Consider the following 14899-nt stretch of genomic DNA (forward strand, 5'->3'; position numbering starts at 1 on the left):
GGCAGTAACAGAACAAGTTAAGGCTGGGGTCCACTGTCCTCTCTCTCCTCAGAGGCAGTAACAGAACAAGTTAAGGCTGGGGTCCACTGTCTGCTCTCTCCTCAGAGGCAGTAACAGAACAAGTTAAGGCTGGGGTCCACTGTCCTCTCTCTCCTCAGAGGCAGTAACAGAACAAGTTAAGGCTGGGGTCCACTGTCTGCTCTCTCCTCAGAGACAGTAACAGAACAAGTTAAGGCTGGGGTCCACTGTTCTCTCTCTCCTCAGAGACAGTAACAGAACAAGTTAAGGCTGGGGTCCACTGTCTGCTCTCTCCTCAGAGACAGTAACAGAACAAGTTAAGGCTGGGGTCCACTGTTCTCTCTCTCCTCAGAGGAAGTAACAGATACAAGTTAAGGCTGGGGTCCACTGTCTGCTCTCTCCTCCGAGGAAGTAACAGATACAAGTTAAGGCTGGGGTCCACTGTTCTCTCTCTCCTCAGAGACAGTAGCAGATACAAGTTAAGGCTGGGGTCCACTGTTCTCTCTCTCCTCAGAGACAGTAACAGAACAAGTTAAGGCTGGGGTTCACTGTCTGCTCTCTCCTCAGAGACAGTAACAGATACAAGTTAAGGCTGGGGTCCACTGTCTGCTCTCTCCTCAGAGACAGTAACAGAACAAGTTAAGGCTGGGGTCCACTGTTCTCTCTCTCCTCAGAGACAGTAACAGAACAAGTTAAGGCTGGGGTCCACTGTTCTCTCTCTCCTCAGAGACAGTAACAGAACAAGTTAAGGCTGGGGTCCACTGTTCTCTCTCTCCTCAGAGACAGTAACAGAACAAGTTAAGGCTGGGGTCCACTGTTCTCTCTCTCCTCAGAGACAGTAACAGTACAAGTTAAGGCTGGGGTCCACTGTTCTCTCTCTCCTCAGAGACAGTAACAGATACAAGTTAAGGCTGGGGTCCACTGTTCTCTCTCTCCTCAGAGACAGTAACAGAACAAGTTAAGGCTGGGGTCCACTGTTCTCTCTCTCCTCAGAGGAAGTAACAGATACAAGTTAAGGCTGGGGTCCACTGTCTGCTCTCTCCTCAGAGACAGTAACAGATACAAGTTAAGGCTGGGGTCCACTGTCTGCTCTCTCCTCAGAGGCAGTAACAGATACAAGTTAAGGCTGGGGTCCACTGTTCTCTCTCTCCTCAGAGACAGTAACAGAACAAGTTAAGGCTGGGGTCCACTGTTCTCTCTCTCCTCAGAGACAGTAACAGATACAAGTTAAGGCTGGGGTCCACTGTTCTCTCTCTCCTCAGAGACAGTAACAGAACAAGTTAAGGCTGGGGTTCACTGTCTGCTCTCTCCTCAGAGACAGTAACAGATACAAGTTAAGGCTGGGGTCCACTGTCTGCTCTCTCCTCAGAGACAGTAACAGAACAAGTTAAGGCTGGGGTCCACTGTTCTCTCTCTCCTCAGAGACAGTAACAGATACAAGTTAAGGCTGGGGTCCACTGTTCTCTCTCTCCTCAGAGACAGTAACAGAACAAGTTAAGGCTGGGGTTCACTGTCTGCTCTCTCCTCAGAGACAGTAACAGAACAAGTTAAGGCTGGGGTTCACTGTCTGCTCTCTCCTCAGAGACAGTAACAGAACAAGTTAAGGCTGGGGTCCACTGTTCTCTCTCTCCTCAGAGACAGTAACAGAACAAGTTAAGGCTGGGGTCCACTGTTCTCTCTCTCCTCAGAGACAGTAACAGAACAAGTTAAGGCTGGGGTCCACTGTTCTCTCTCTCCTCAGAGACAGTAACAGAACAAGTTAAGGCTGGGGTCCACTGTCTGCTCTCTCCTCAGAGACAGTAACAGAACAAGTTAAGGCTGGGGTCCACTGTTCTCTCTCTCCTCAGAGGAAGTAACAGATACAAGTTAAGGCTGGGGTCCACTGTCTGCTCTCTCCTCAGAGACAGTAACATAACAAGTTAAGGCTGGGGTCCACTGTCTGCTCTCTCCTCAGAGGAAGTAACAGATACAAGTTAAGGCTGGGGTCCACTGTCTGTTCTCTCTCCTCAGAGACAGTAACAGATACAAGTTAAGGCTGGGGTCCACTGTTCTCTCTCTCCTCAGAGACAGTAACAGAACAAGTTAAGGCTGGGGTCCACTGTTCTCTCTCTCCTCAGAGACAGTAACAGAACAAGTTAAGGCTGGGGTTCACTGTCTGCTCTCTCCTCAGAGACAGTAACAGATACAAGTTAAGGCTGGGGTCCACTGTCTGCTCTCTCCTCAGAGACAGTAACAGAACAAGTTAAGGCTGGGGTCCACTGTTCTCTCTCTCCTCAGAGACAGTAGCAGAACAAGTTAAGGCTGGGGTCCACTGTCTGCTCTCTCCTCAGAGACAGTAACAGAACAAGTTAAGGCTGGGGTCCACTGTTCTCTCTCTCTCTCCTCAGAGGAAGTAACAGATACAAGTTAAGGCTGGGGTCCACTGTCTGCTCTCTCCTCAGAGACAGTAACAGATACAAGTTAAGGCTGGGGTCCACTGTCTGCTCTCTCCTCAGAGGCAGTAACAGATACAAGTTAAGGCTGGGGTCCACTGTTCTCTCTCTCCTCAGAGACAGTAACAGATACAAGTTAAGGCTGGGGTCCACTGTTCTCTCTCTCCTCAGAGACAGTAACAGAACAAGTTAAGGCTGGGGTTCACTGTCTGCTCTCTCCTCAGAGACAGTAACAGATACAAGTTAAGGCTGGGGTCCACTGTCTGCTCTCTCCTCAGAGACAGTAACAGAACAAGTTAAGGCTGGGGTCCACTGTTCTCTCTCTCCTCAGAGACAGTAACAGAACAAGTTAAGGCTGGGGTCCACTGTTCTCTCTCTCCTCAGAGACAGTAACAGAACAAGTTAAGGCTGGGGTCCACTGTCTGCTCTCTCCTCAGAGGAAGTAACAGATACAAGTTAAGGCTGGGGTCCACTGTTCTCTCTCTCCTCAGAGACAGTAGCAGATACAAGTTAAGGCTGGGGTCCACTGTCTGCTCTCTCCTCAGAGACAGTAACAGAACAAGTTAAGGCTGGGGTCCACTGTTCTCTCTCTCCTCAGAGACAGTAACAGAACAAGTTAAGGCTGGGGTCCACTGTTCTCTCTCTCCTCAGAGACAGTAACAGAACAACTTAAGGCTGGGGTCCACTGTTCTCTCTCTCCTCAGAGACACTAATACTAAGATTCTATTTAAAGGTCCCTAAAAGACATATTCATATTCTGTGTGTTCAGTAGTAGCATGTCAAAGTAAAAGAGATGACATGTTTAATAAAAAGGGCAGAGGATGATAATCAGCTCTAAACTGGTCCGGTTTCTTATTATAATATGCAGAAGATGTCGTCCTTCATCTTTCCTTCAGAGGATTCGACAGGGCTATTTCATTTCATTTCACAGCAAATGGCTCCATCTATCATTTTTCTCTTCCCTTTTCTGTCTTTCTTTGGCTTTTAGATTCAAATAAATCTGAATGAGTTGGTTCTGTTTTCCGAGATGGATTCTAGGCTATACCAGAACCGGATATGGTAGACTAAAAGCATTTGCAGGAAACAAATAGATGAGGGAACATCTAGTTAAAGAGTAGAATAGAAAACTGAAGAGAACATTATTTAAGCAGGTAGGAATACAAAAAGTGTTCTCTTATTATCAAATACCTCCCATTGAGAATAGTTTTATCTAGTGCTCGCTCGACTTGGGCAGAAGCTCACCGGAGCCAAGTACCGGAACCTCAAATGTTCTACTGCTTGAGCTCCTGTTCCTCTTATAGAATATTAGCTCAATACTATTGTGGAGCTTCTGAACCTGAATATAAAACAGTACCGGCACCTATTTCAGTCCACTGGTTTTATCTAGACTTATACACTACATGGCTAAATTAGTGGATTCAGCTAGTTCAGCCACACCCGTTGCTGACAGTTGAATGGCCGTTGTTGGCAGTAGAATGGCCTTACTAAAAAGCTCAGTTACTTTCAACGTGACGCCGTCATAGGATGCCACCTTTCCAACAAGACAGTTCATCAAATTTCTGCCCTGCTAGACCTGCCCCGGTCAACTGTAAGTGCTGTTATTGTGAAGTGCAAACGTCTAGGGCCAACAACGGCTCAGCCGCAAAGTGGTAGGTCACACAAGCTCACAGAACTGGATCGCCGAGTGCTGGCAGTCCGTCGGACGAATCTGGGTTTGGCGGATGCCAGGAGAACGCTACCTGCCCGAATGCATAGTGCCAACTGTAAAGTTTGGTGGATGAGGAATAATGGTGTGGGGCTGTTTTTCATGGTTCGGGCTAGGTTCCTTAGTTCCAGTGAAGGGAAATCTTAACGCTACAGAATTCAATGACATTCTAGATGATCTGTGCCTTTCCTGTTTCAGCATGACAACACCGCTGTGCACAAAAAGAGATCCATACAGAAACGGTTTGTCAAGATCGATGTGGAAGAACTTGACTGGCCTGAACAGATCTCTGACCTCAACCCCATCAAAAACCTTTGGAATTAATTGGAACGCCGACTGCAAGCCAGGCCTAATCGGCCAACATCAGTATTTGTATTTGTATATATTATGGATCCCCATATATTGCTGGATCCCCACTCTTCCTGGGGTCCAGCAAAATTAAAAACATTATAATACATTCACAACACACTGTGTGCCCTCAGGCCCCTACTCCACCACTACCACATATCTACAGTACTAAATCCATGTGTATGTATAGTGCGTATGTTATCGTGTGTGTGTGTGTGTGTGTGTGTGTGTGTGTGTGTGTGTGTGTGTGTGTGTATGCATGTGTCTGTGCCAATGTTTGTGTTGCTTCACAGTCCCCGCTGTTCCATAAGGTTTTTTTTTTATCCATTTTTTTAAATCAAATTTTACTGCTTGCGTCAGTGCCTGACCTGACTAATGCTCTTGTGGCTGAATGGAAGCAAGTCCTTGCAGCAATGTTCCAACATCTAGTGGAAAGCCTTCCCAGAAGAGTGGAGGCTGTTATAGCAGCAAAGGGGGGACCAACTCCATATTAATGCCCATGATTTTAGAGTGAGATGTTCGATGAGCAGGTATCCACATACATTCTGCCATGTGTATCACTGCCTCATAATCCACAGTCACTAAGTCTGTAGTGACACATAACGCATGTCCTTTACACGTATACCTTTCATCTACTGGAGAGGAAACAATCCCTCTCGATTCAGAGCATACCAAATGGTGAGGTGATTTGTACAAAAGACATCCACTGTGCAGGCGGACCATAAATCTCCTGTTTATCAGGCGGGTGGTTAAAAAAAGGACAGTGGGAGACATTTCAGCTGACCACCAATAAAACGAGAAGGCTAAATCACAATTTATGGCTGAAACATGGATTGTATCCAACCCCACAGTGGCAGGTTTACTCAGAGACGGAGCAGTAGGAGAAGGGGTCCGGTGCCCACACAGTGGCTTCTACATCAATGTAAGCTAACTTTATTCTTCAAGGAAAAAATAAACTTCTAAAACCATTCTAAGATTTGAGAATCCTGTGTCAAACATGACACATCATCTTTGCAAAATATCAAAGCAATTCTGGATATCTATAAAAAATATATATATATTTTTGGGAGGGAGAAATTCTGAAATAATCTAAGACTACCTAAATGCTTTATTCTACATATATCCTCCCATATAGAAATGCTGCCAAAGAACAGTAACCAACACATAAAACACATTGTATTTGCATTCATCCACAACCAGTATAGTAGATTGTTCACTGTGCTAGCCAAGCGGTCCTCTATTTCCCCTGATTCTACCTGGGTCTGTGTAGAATGACAGGTGGTCTATCACTAAACCCTAAAGTTGGTTCTGCCTCCTGGCTGGCTATGTGATCTATAAAAGCCCTGAGCCAAGTACTGCTGAATGGCAGTGCTCCAGAGCCTGGTACTGCTAATGCTGAGAAATACTGCCGTCTGGGACTCTTCAGCACTGCGTCTGTTCTATGCTCGCCTCAGCACTAGGGCTACCCATCTGCTTAATTGCAGGGAGAGAGAGGGATGGAGAGAGGGAAGGAGAGCGAGGTAGAGGGATAAGGGAGGGAGGGAGAGAGAGAGAGGGAGGGAAAGAGAGAAAGAGTGGGACATAGAGACAGACGGAGGGGGGAGGGAGACAGTGACAGTATCGCACTGCGGATTAAACAACTTCCAGGCCACTATCCCCTTAACAGAGCCCTAACAAGGATGTCTGTAGACACTGCGCAATCCCCAAATACAACTTCCATAGTGAGACTTTGTACAGTATAAAATGCTCTCTGCCAAAAACAGCTGAGGAGAATGACTGAGGCAAGTTGTTTTCCTCTCAGCAGCACTAGACTGGACTAACGCCATCACGACTCCACACTGCCCTCAAGTGGCCATTCAAGGGAATTTACACTACACTTTTTACAGAACATATTTATAGGGTTGAAAATATTTATCACACATCTTAGGACATCTTAGAAGGCAAGCTCAGAACGAGAGGAATTCTACTGTTTCTCTGGAAGAGCAAGGACCAAAGACCCCAGCTTTAATTCATGATATGTTACAGTACAGATGTGAAAGTACACTCTAATAAATATACACTGAGTGTACAAAACATTAAGAACATCTGCTCTTTCCATGACAGACTGACCAGGTGAAAGCTATGATCCCTTATTGATGTCACTTGTTAAATCCACTTCAATCAATGTAGATGAGAAGGAGGAGACAGGTTAAAGAAGGATTTTTAAGTCTTGAGACATGGATTGTGTATGTGTGCCATTCAGAGGGTGAATGGGCAAGACAAAAGATTTAAGTGCCTTTGAACAAGGTATGGTAGTAGGTGCCAGACACACCGGTTTGTGTCAAGAACTGCAACGCTGCTGGGTTTTTCAACAGTTTTCCATGCGTATCAAGAATGGTCCACCACCCCAAGGACATCCAGCTAACTTGACAAAACTGTGGGAAGCATTGGAGTCAACATGGGCCAGCATCTCTGTGGAACACTTTGGACACCTTGTAGAGTCCATTCCCCGATGTATTGAGGCTGTTCTGAGGGGAAAATGTGTTTGTGTGGGGGGGTGACACCCAATAATAGAAAGGTGTTCGTAATATTTTGGACACTCAGTGTATATATATATATATATATGGCCTATATTACCTTTTCCATAGAGTAGGTGGACAGCAACCTTTTTAATCAATGCACATGAATCACTTAGTCCATACAGATATTACTTTTCAATTGCCTAACTGCGTACATTAATACCATTCAAATACAGATTTATCATTGTACATACACAAAACACGTATGGTTGGTCAAAAAAGACCAAATCTACAGTTTAAAATCGGTACTTTTACATACAGATGTAATTACTCATGTACAAATTCTACACTACATGTCTCGGAAAAACAAGATGAGAGACAAAGACGAATGGTGGCCAATGTACGGATGAATTTCTCTGTTACAAAGAAATGTCCAGTGAGTGATTATATTGATAATTCAACTTACAGAGGGGACTAGGTTATGCACTGAGAGTACCTGAGGTAGAGGGCTGTCCCTTCACCACCCCGTTCTTCGTCCTCTCCTCAAAGTTCATCACCTCTTTGTAGATTAGTTCTGGAAAGTGAGATCGAGAGAGAGAGATATAGAGAGAGAGCGAGCGAGCGAGAGAGCGAGGGAGGGAGGAAAAGTTGTGGAGAAAAAAATCTTTCAAATAGCAGCAGAGAAATCAATTCTCCTCTGCTCAACTAGTCCATTCCAGGAGTCGAATTACCATGGCAACACACAAAATGGAAAAGTTATTATACAAACTCAAATAGAAAATGAATGAGTAGACTGTATTGTAGGCCAGCTTCTGACCCTGCGTTTACACAGGCAGCCCAATTCTGATATGATTTTCACTAATTGGTCTTTTGACCAATCAGATCAGCTCTGAAAAAAAACTGATGTGTAACGATCTGATGTGATTGGTCAAAAGACCAATTAGTGGAAAAAAAGATTAGAATTGGGCTGCCTGTGTAAACGCAGCCAATATACACCTCAGATAGAGGCCTCCTTAGCAATATAATTACAACATATCTACAGTTGAAGTCGGAAGTTTACATACACCTCAGCCAAATACATTTAAACTCAGTTTTTCACAATTCCTGACATTTAATCCTACTGTAGTAAAAAATCCCTGTCTTAGGTCAGTTAGGATCACCACTTTATTTTAAGAATGTGAAATGTCAGAATAATAATAGAGAGAATGATTTATTTTAGCTTTCATTTATTTCATCACATTCCCAGTGGGTCAGAAGTTTACATACACTCAATTAGTATTTGGTAGCATTGCCTTTAAATTGTTTAACTTGGGTCAAATGTTTTGGGTAGCCTTCCACAAGCTTCCCACAATAAGTTGGGTGAATTTTGTCCCATTCCTCCTGACAGAGCTGGTGTAACTGAGTCTGGTTTGCAGGCCTCCTTGCTCGCACAAGCTTTTTCAGTTCTCCCCACAAATTTTCTATAGGATTGAGGTTAGGGCTTTGTGATGGCCACTCCAATACCTTGACTTTGTTGTCCTTAAGCCATTTTGCCACAACTTTGGAAGTATGCTTGGGGTCATTGTCCATTTGGAAGACCCATTTGCGACCAAGCTTTAACTTCCTGACTGATGTCTTAAGATGTTGCTTCAATATATCCACATAATTTTCCTCCCTCATGATGCCATCTATTTTGTGAAGTGCACCAGTCCCTCCTGCAGCAAAGCACCCCCACAACATGATGCTGCCACCCCCGTGCTTCACGGCTGGGATGGTGTTCTTCGGCTTGCAAGCCTCCCCATTTTTCCTCCAAACATAACGATGGTCATTATGGCCAAACAATTCTATTTTTGTTTCATCAGACCAGAGGACATTTCGCCAAAAAGTACGATCTTTGTCCCCATGTGCAGTTGCAAACCGTAGTCTGGCTTTTTTATGGCGGTTTTGGAACAGTGGCTTCTTCCTTGCTGAGCGGCCTTTCAGGTTATGTCGATATAGGACTCGTTTTACTGTGGATATAGATACTTTTGTACCTGATTCCTCCAGCATCTTCACAAGGTCCTTTGCTGTTGTTCTGGGATTGATTTGCACTTTTCGCACCAAAGTACGTTATTCTCTAGGAGACAGAATGCATCTCCTTCCTGAGCAGTATGACGGCTGCGTGGTCCCATGGTGTTTATACTTGCGTACTATTGTTTGTACAGATGAACGTGGTACCTTCAGGTGTTTGAAAATTGCTCTCAAGGATGAACCAGACTTGTGGAGGTCTACAATATTTTTTCTGAGGTATTGGCTGATTTCCTTTGATTTTCTCATGATGTCAAGCAAAGAGGCACTGAATTTGAAGGTAGGCCTTGAAATACATCCACAGGTACACCTCCAATTGACTCAAATTATGTCAATTAGCCTATTAGAAGCTTCTAAAGCTGTGAAATCATTTTCTGGAATTTTCCAAGCTGTGAATGTAAACTTCTGACCCACTGGAATTGTGATACAGTGAATTATAAGTGAAATAATCTGTCTGTAAACAATTGTTGGAAAAATGACTTGTGTTATGCACAAAGTAGAGGTCCTAACCTACTTGCCAAAATGATTTACATTTAAGTCATTTAGCAGACGCTCTTATCCAGAGCGACTTACAAATTATAGTTGTTATCAAGAAATTTGTGGATTGGTTGAAAAACGAGTTTTAATGACTCCAACCTAAGTGTATGTAAACTTCCGACTTCAACTGTATCTACTCTAAATATGTGATATGTTTACCTTTCCATTCATCGATGGAGTGTTCTCTCTCATCCAGCTGCTTGTCGTAGATAGCAGGAGGCGGCTGGAGGGAGAAACACAAGGATGATTGATTGTGTCTGCTGAAGCCGGTTTTAGCTACGGCTAAGAGACCAGTGGCACCTAAGCACTGCCAGTATCATGTAAGCATTTAAATAATATCTTAAAAACACTTTGAAGTTTGCACTATACATTAAATGGCACAAGCTTCTAAACATATGCAACACTAGCCATATTTACAAAATATGTCGTGGTACACACACACACACAGAAATATGTTTTATTTATATTTTAACCTTTATTTAACTAGGCAAGTCAGTTAAGAACAAATTCTTATTTACAATGATGGCCTAGCCCGACCAAACCCTCCCCTAACTCGGACGACGCTGGGCCAATTGTGCGCCGCCCTATGGGAATCCCAATCAGGACCCGTTGTGATACAGCCCGGGGTCAAACCAGGGTCTGTAGTGACGCCTCTACCACTGAGATGCAGTGCCTTTAGACAGCTGCGCCACACGTGAGACCTTAAATATGAGTTCAGCAAATTAGCAGCTAGCAGACAGATCATTGATATACCCTCTCTACCAGTGGTCTCAACTACATCCCTCTAGGACCCCCAGCAGAACACATTGTTGTTGTAGCCCCAGATTCAACTCATTGAGGGCCTGATGATTAGTTGAAAAGTTGAATCAGGTGTGCTTGTCTGGGGTATAGGACAGGAGTATAGCATAAGACAGGAGAATGTAGCATAGGACAGGAGTATAGTATAGAACAGGAGTATAGTATAGGACAGGAGTATAGTATAGGACAGGAGTATAGTATAGAACAGGAGTATAGCATAGAACAGGAGTATAGCATAGAACAGGAGTATAGTATAGAACAGGAGTATAGTATAGGACAGGAGTATAGTATAGAACAGGAGTATAGCATAGAACAGGAGTATAGCATAGAACAAGAGTATAGCATAGAACAGGAGTATAGTAACGAACAGAAGTATAGTATAGGACAGGAGTATAGCATAGAAAAGGTGAATAGGACAGGAGTATAGTATAGAACAGGAGTATAGTATAGAACAGGAGTATAGGACAGGAGTATAGCATAGAACAGGAGCACAGTATAGAACAGGAGTATAACATAGAACAGGAGTATAGTATAGGACAGGAGTATAGTATAGGACAGGACTATAGCATAGAACAGGAGTATAGCATAGAACAGGAGCATAGCATAGAACAGGAGTATAGCATAGAACAGTATTATAGAACATGAGGATAGTATAGATCAGGAGCATAGAACATGAGGATAGTATAGAACAACAGCATAGGACAGGAGTATAGCATAGAACATGAGTATAGTATAGAACAGGAGCATAGGACAGGAGAATAGGACAGGAATATAGTATAGAACAGGAGTATAGCATAGAACAGGTGAATAGGACAGGAGTATAGTATAGAACAGTAGCATAGAACATGAGTATAGTATAGAACAGGGGCATAGGACAGGAGAATAGTATAGGACAGGGTAATAGGACATGAGAATAGTATAGGACAGGAGAATATAGCATAGAACAGGAGTATATGACATTAGTATAGTATAGGAAAGGAGTATAGCATATGACATTAGTATAGAATAGGACAGGATTATAGTATAGGACGGGAGTATAGTATAGGACAGGACTATAGGCCATGAGTATGGGCCATAAGTATAGCATAGGACAGGAGTTTCTAGTCATGAAATCTAAGCAGCCTACTCAATCACTTTTTATAGCTACTGTTTACAGGCCTCCTGGGCCGTATACAGCGCTCCTCACTGAGTTCCCTGAATTCCTGTCGGACCTTGTAGTCATGGCAGACAATATTCAAATTTTTGGTGACTTTAATATTCACATGGAAAAGTCCACAGACCCACTCCAAAAGGCTTTCGGAGCCATCATTGACTCAGTGAGTTTTGTCCAACATGTCTCCGGACCTACTCACTGCCACAGTCATACTCTGGACCTAGTTTTGTCCCGTGGAATAAATGTTGTGGATCTTAATGTTTTTCCTCATGATCCTGGACTATCAGACCACCATTTTATTACATTTGCAATTGCAACAAATAATCTGCTCAGACCCCAACCAAGGAGCATCAAAAGTCGTGCTATAAATTCTCGGACAACCCAAGATTCCTAGATGCCCTTCTAGACTCCCTCCACCTACCCATGGACGTCAGAGTACAAAAATCAGTTAACCACCTAACTGAGGAACTGAATTTAACCTTGCGCAATACCCTAGATGCAGTCGCACCACTAAAAACAAAAAACATTTGCCATAAGAAACTAGCTCCCTGGTATACAGAAAATACCCGAGCTCTGAAGCAAGCTTCCAGAAAATTGGAACGGAAATGGCACTACACCAAACTGGAAGTCTACTGACTAGCTTGGAAAGACAGTACCGTACAGTATCGAAGAGCCCTCACTGCTGCTCGATCATCCTATTTTTCCAACTTAATTGAGGAGAATAAGAACAATCCCAAATGTATTTTTGATACTGTTGCAAAGCTAACTAAAAAGCAGCATTCCCTAAGAGAGGATGGCTTTCACTTCAGCAGTGATAAAGTCATGAACTTCTTTGAGGAAAAGATCATGATCATTAGAAAGCAAATTACGGACTCCTCTTTAAATATGTGTATTCCTCCAAAGCTCAGTTGTCCTGAGTCTGCACAACTCTGCCAGGACCTAGGATCAAGGGAGACACTCAAGTTTTTTAATACTAAATCTCTTGACACATTGATGAAAATAATCATGGCCTCTAAAACTTCAACCTGCATTCTGGACCCTATTCCAACTAAACTACTGAAAGAGCTGCTTCCTGTGCTTGGCCCTCCTATGTTGAACATAATAAATGGCTCTCTATCCACCGGATGTGTCCCAAACTCACTAAAAGTGGCAGTAATAAAGCCTCTCTTGAAAAAGCAAAACCTTGACCCAGAAAATATAAAAAACTATCGGCCTATATCGAATCTCCCACTCCTCTCAAAAAGTTAAGAAAAAGCTGTTGCGCAGCAACTCACTGCCTTCCTGAAGACAAACAATCTATACGAAACGCTTCAGTCTGGTTTTAGACCCCATCGTAGCACTGAGACTGCACTTGTGAAGGTGGTAAATGACATTTTAATGGCGTCAGACAGAGGCTCTGCATCTGTCCTCGTGCTCTTAGACCTTAGTGCTGCTTCTGATACCATCGTTCAAGGGCTGATTTCAAGGTTTTACTACTAACCTACAAAGCAATACATGGGCTTGCTCCTACCTATCTTTCCGATTTGGTCCTGCCGTACATACCTAGAAGTACGCTACGGTCACAAGACACAGGCCTCCTTATTGTCCGTAGAATTTCTAAGCAAACAGCTGGAGGCAGGGCTTTCTCCTAAAGAGCTCAATTTTTATGGAATGGTCTGCCTATCCATGTGAGAGACGCAGACTCGGTCTCAACCTTCAAGTCTTTATTGAAGACTCATCTCTTCATTAGGTCCTATGATTGAGTGTAGTCTGGCCCAGGAGTGTGTAGGTGTACGGAAAGGCAATGGAGCAACTAACCACCCTTGCTGTCTCTGCCTGGCCAGTTCCCCTCTCTCCACTGGGATACTCTGCCTCAAACCCTATTACAGGGGCTGCGTCGCTGGCTTACTGGTGCTCTTCCATGCCATCCCTAGGAGGGGTGCGTCACATGAGTGGGTTGTGTGGTCTTCCTGTCCGGGACAGGAGAATAGTATAGGACGGGAGTATAGCATAGGACAGGACTATAGCATAGGACAGGAGTATAGTATAGGACAGGAAAATAGTATAGGACAGGAGTATAGCATAGGACAGGAGAATAGTATAGGACAGGAGTATAGTATAGAACGTGAGTATAGTATAGAATGAGTATAGTATAGAATGGGAGTATAGTATAGAACGTGAGTATAGTATAGAATGGGAGTATAGCATAGGACATGAGTATAGGACGGATGTAGATGACAGGAGTATAGTATAGGACAGGACTATAGCATAGGACAGGAGTATAGCATAGGACAGGAGCATAGGACAGGAGTATAGCATTGGACAGGACTATAGCATAGGACGGGAGTATAGCATAGGACAGGAGAATAGTATAGGACAGGAGTATAGTACAGAACGTGAGTATAGTATAGAATGGGAGTATAGTATAGAACGGGAGTATAGTATAGGACAGGAGTATAGTATAGGACATGAGTATAGTATAGAACGGGAGTATAGTATAGAACGGGAGTATAGTATAGGACATGAGTATAGGACGGATGCAGATGACAGGAGTATAGTCCAGTGCATTCGGAAAATATTCAGACCCCTAGACTTTTTACACATTTTGTTACATTACAGCCTTATTCTGAAATTGATAAAATAGTTATTTTTTGCTCATCAATCTACACACAATATCCCATAATGACAAAGCAAAAAGAGGTTTTTAGACATTTTTGCTATTTTTTTTCTATAAAAAATAAAACAACTGAAATATCATATTTACATTCAGACCCTTTACTCAGTACTTTGGCAGCGATTACAGCATTGAGTCTTCTTGAGTATGATGCTACAAGCTTGGCACACCTGTATTTGGGGAGTTTCTCCCATTCTTCTCTGTAGATCCTCTCAAGCTCTGTCAGGTTGGATGGGGAGCATCGCTGCACAGCTATTTTCAGGTTTCTCCAGAGATGTTCGATCTGGTTCAAGTCCGGGCTCTGGCTGGGTCACTCAAGGACATTCAGAGACTTGTCCTGAAGCCACTCCTGCGTTGTCTTGGCTGTGTCCTTAGGGTCGTTGTCCTGTTGGAAGGTGAACCTTCACCCCAGTCTGAGGTCCTGAGCACTCTGGAGCAGGTTTTCATCAAGGATCTCTCTGTACTTTGCTCTGTTCATCTTTCCATCGATCCTGACTAATCCCCCAGTCCCTGCTCCTGAAAAATATCCCCCCAGCATGATGCTGCCACCACCATGCTTCACCGTAGGGACGGTGCCAGGTTTCCTCCAGGCGTGCCACTTGGCATTCAGGCCAAAGAGTTCAATCGTAGTTTCAACAGACCAGAGAATCATGTTTCTTATGGTCTGAGAATCCTTTAGGGGCCTTTTGGCAAACTCCAAGCGGGCTTTCA

At 43.7% G+C, this 14899-nt stretch overlaps 1 protein-coding gene across 12 annotated transcripts in view; it reads right to left on the reverse strand.

Annotated features, from left to right (window-relative positions):
- Positions 1-14899, reverse strand: part of mapk10 (mitogen-activated protein kinase 10) — a 115199-nt gene that overhangs the window by 7108 nt on the left and 93192 nt on the right. For 9 of the 12 annotated variants that reach the window (XM_014138910.2, XM_014138907.2, XM_014138909.2 and 6 more), the window contains 2 exons: positions 9744-9807; positions 7498-7575 (listed from right to left, as the gene is read on the reverse strand). In XM_014138910.2, the coding sequence (XP_013994385.1) occupies positions 7498-7575; positions 9744-9807 (142 nt within the window). Of the gene's footprint in view, positions 1-7467; positions 7576-9743; positions 9808-14899 lie in introns of all 12 variants that reach the window. The other 3 variants (XM_045692623.1, XM_014138913.2, XM_014138914.2) reach the window with 1 other exon arrangement.

Source organism: Salmo salar, chromosome ssa13, assembly GCF_905237065.1.
Source record: "Salmo salar chromosome ssa13, Ssal_v3.1, whole genome shotgun sequence".
NCBI lineage: Eukaryota > Metazoa > Chordata > Actinopteri > Salmoniformes > Salmonidae > Salmo > Salmo salar.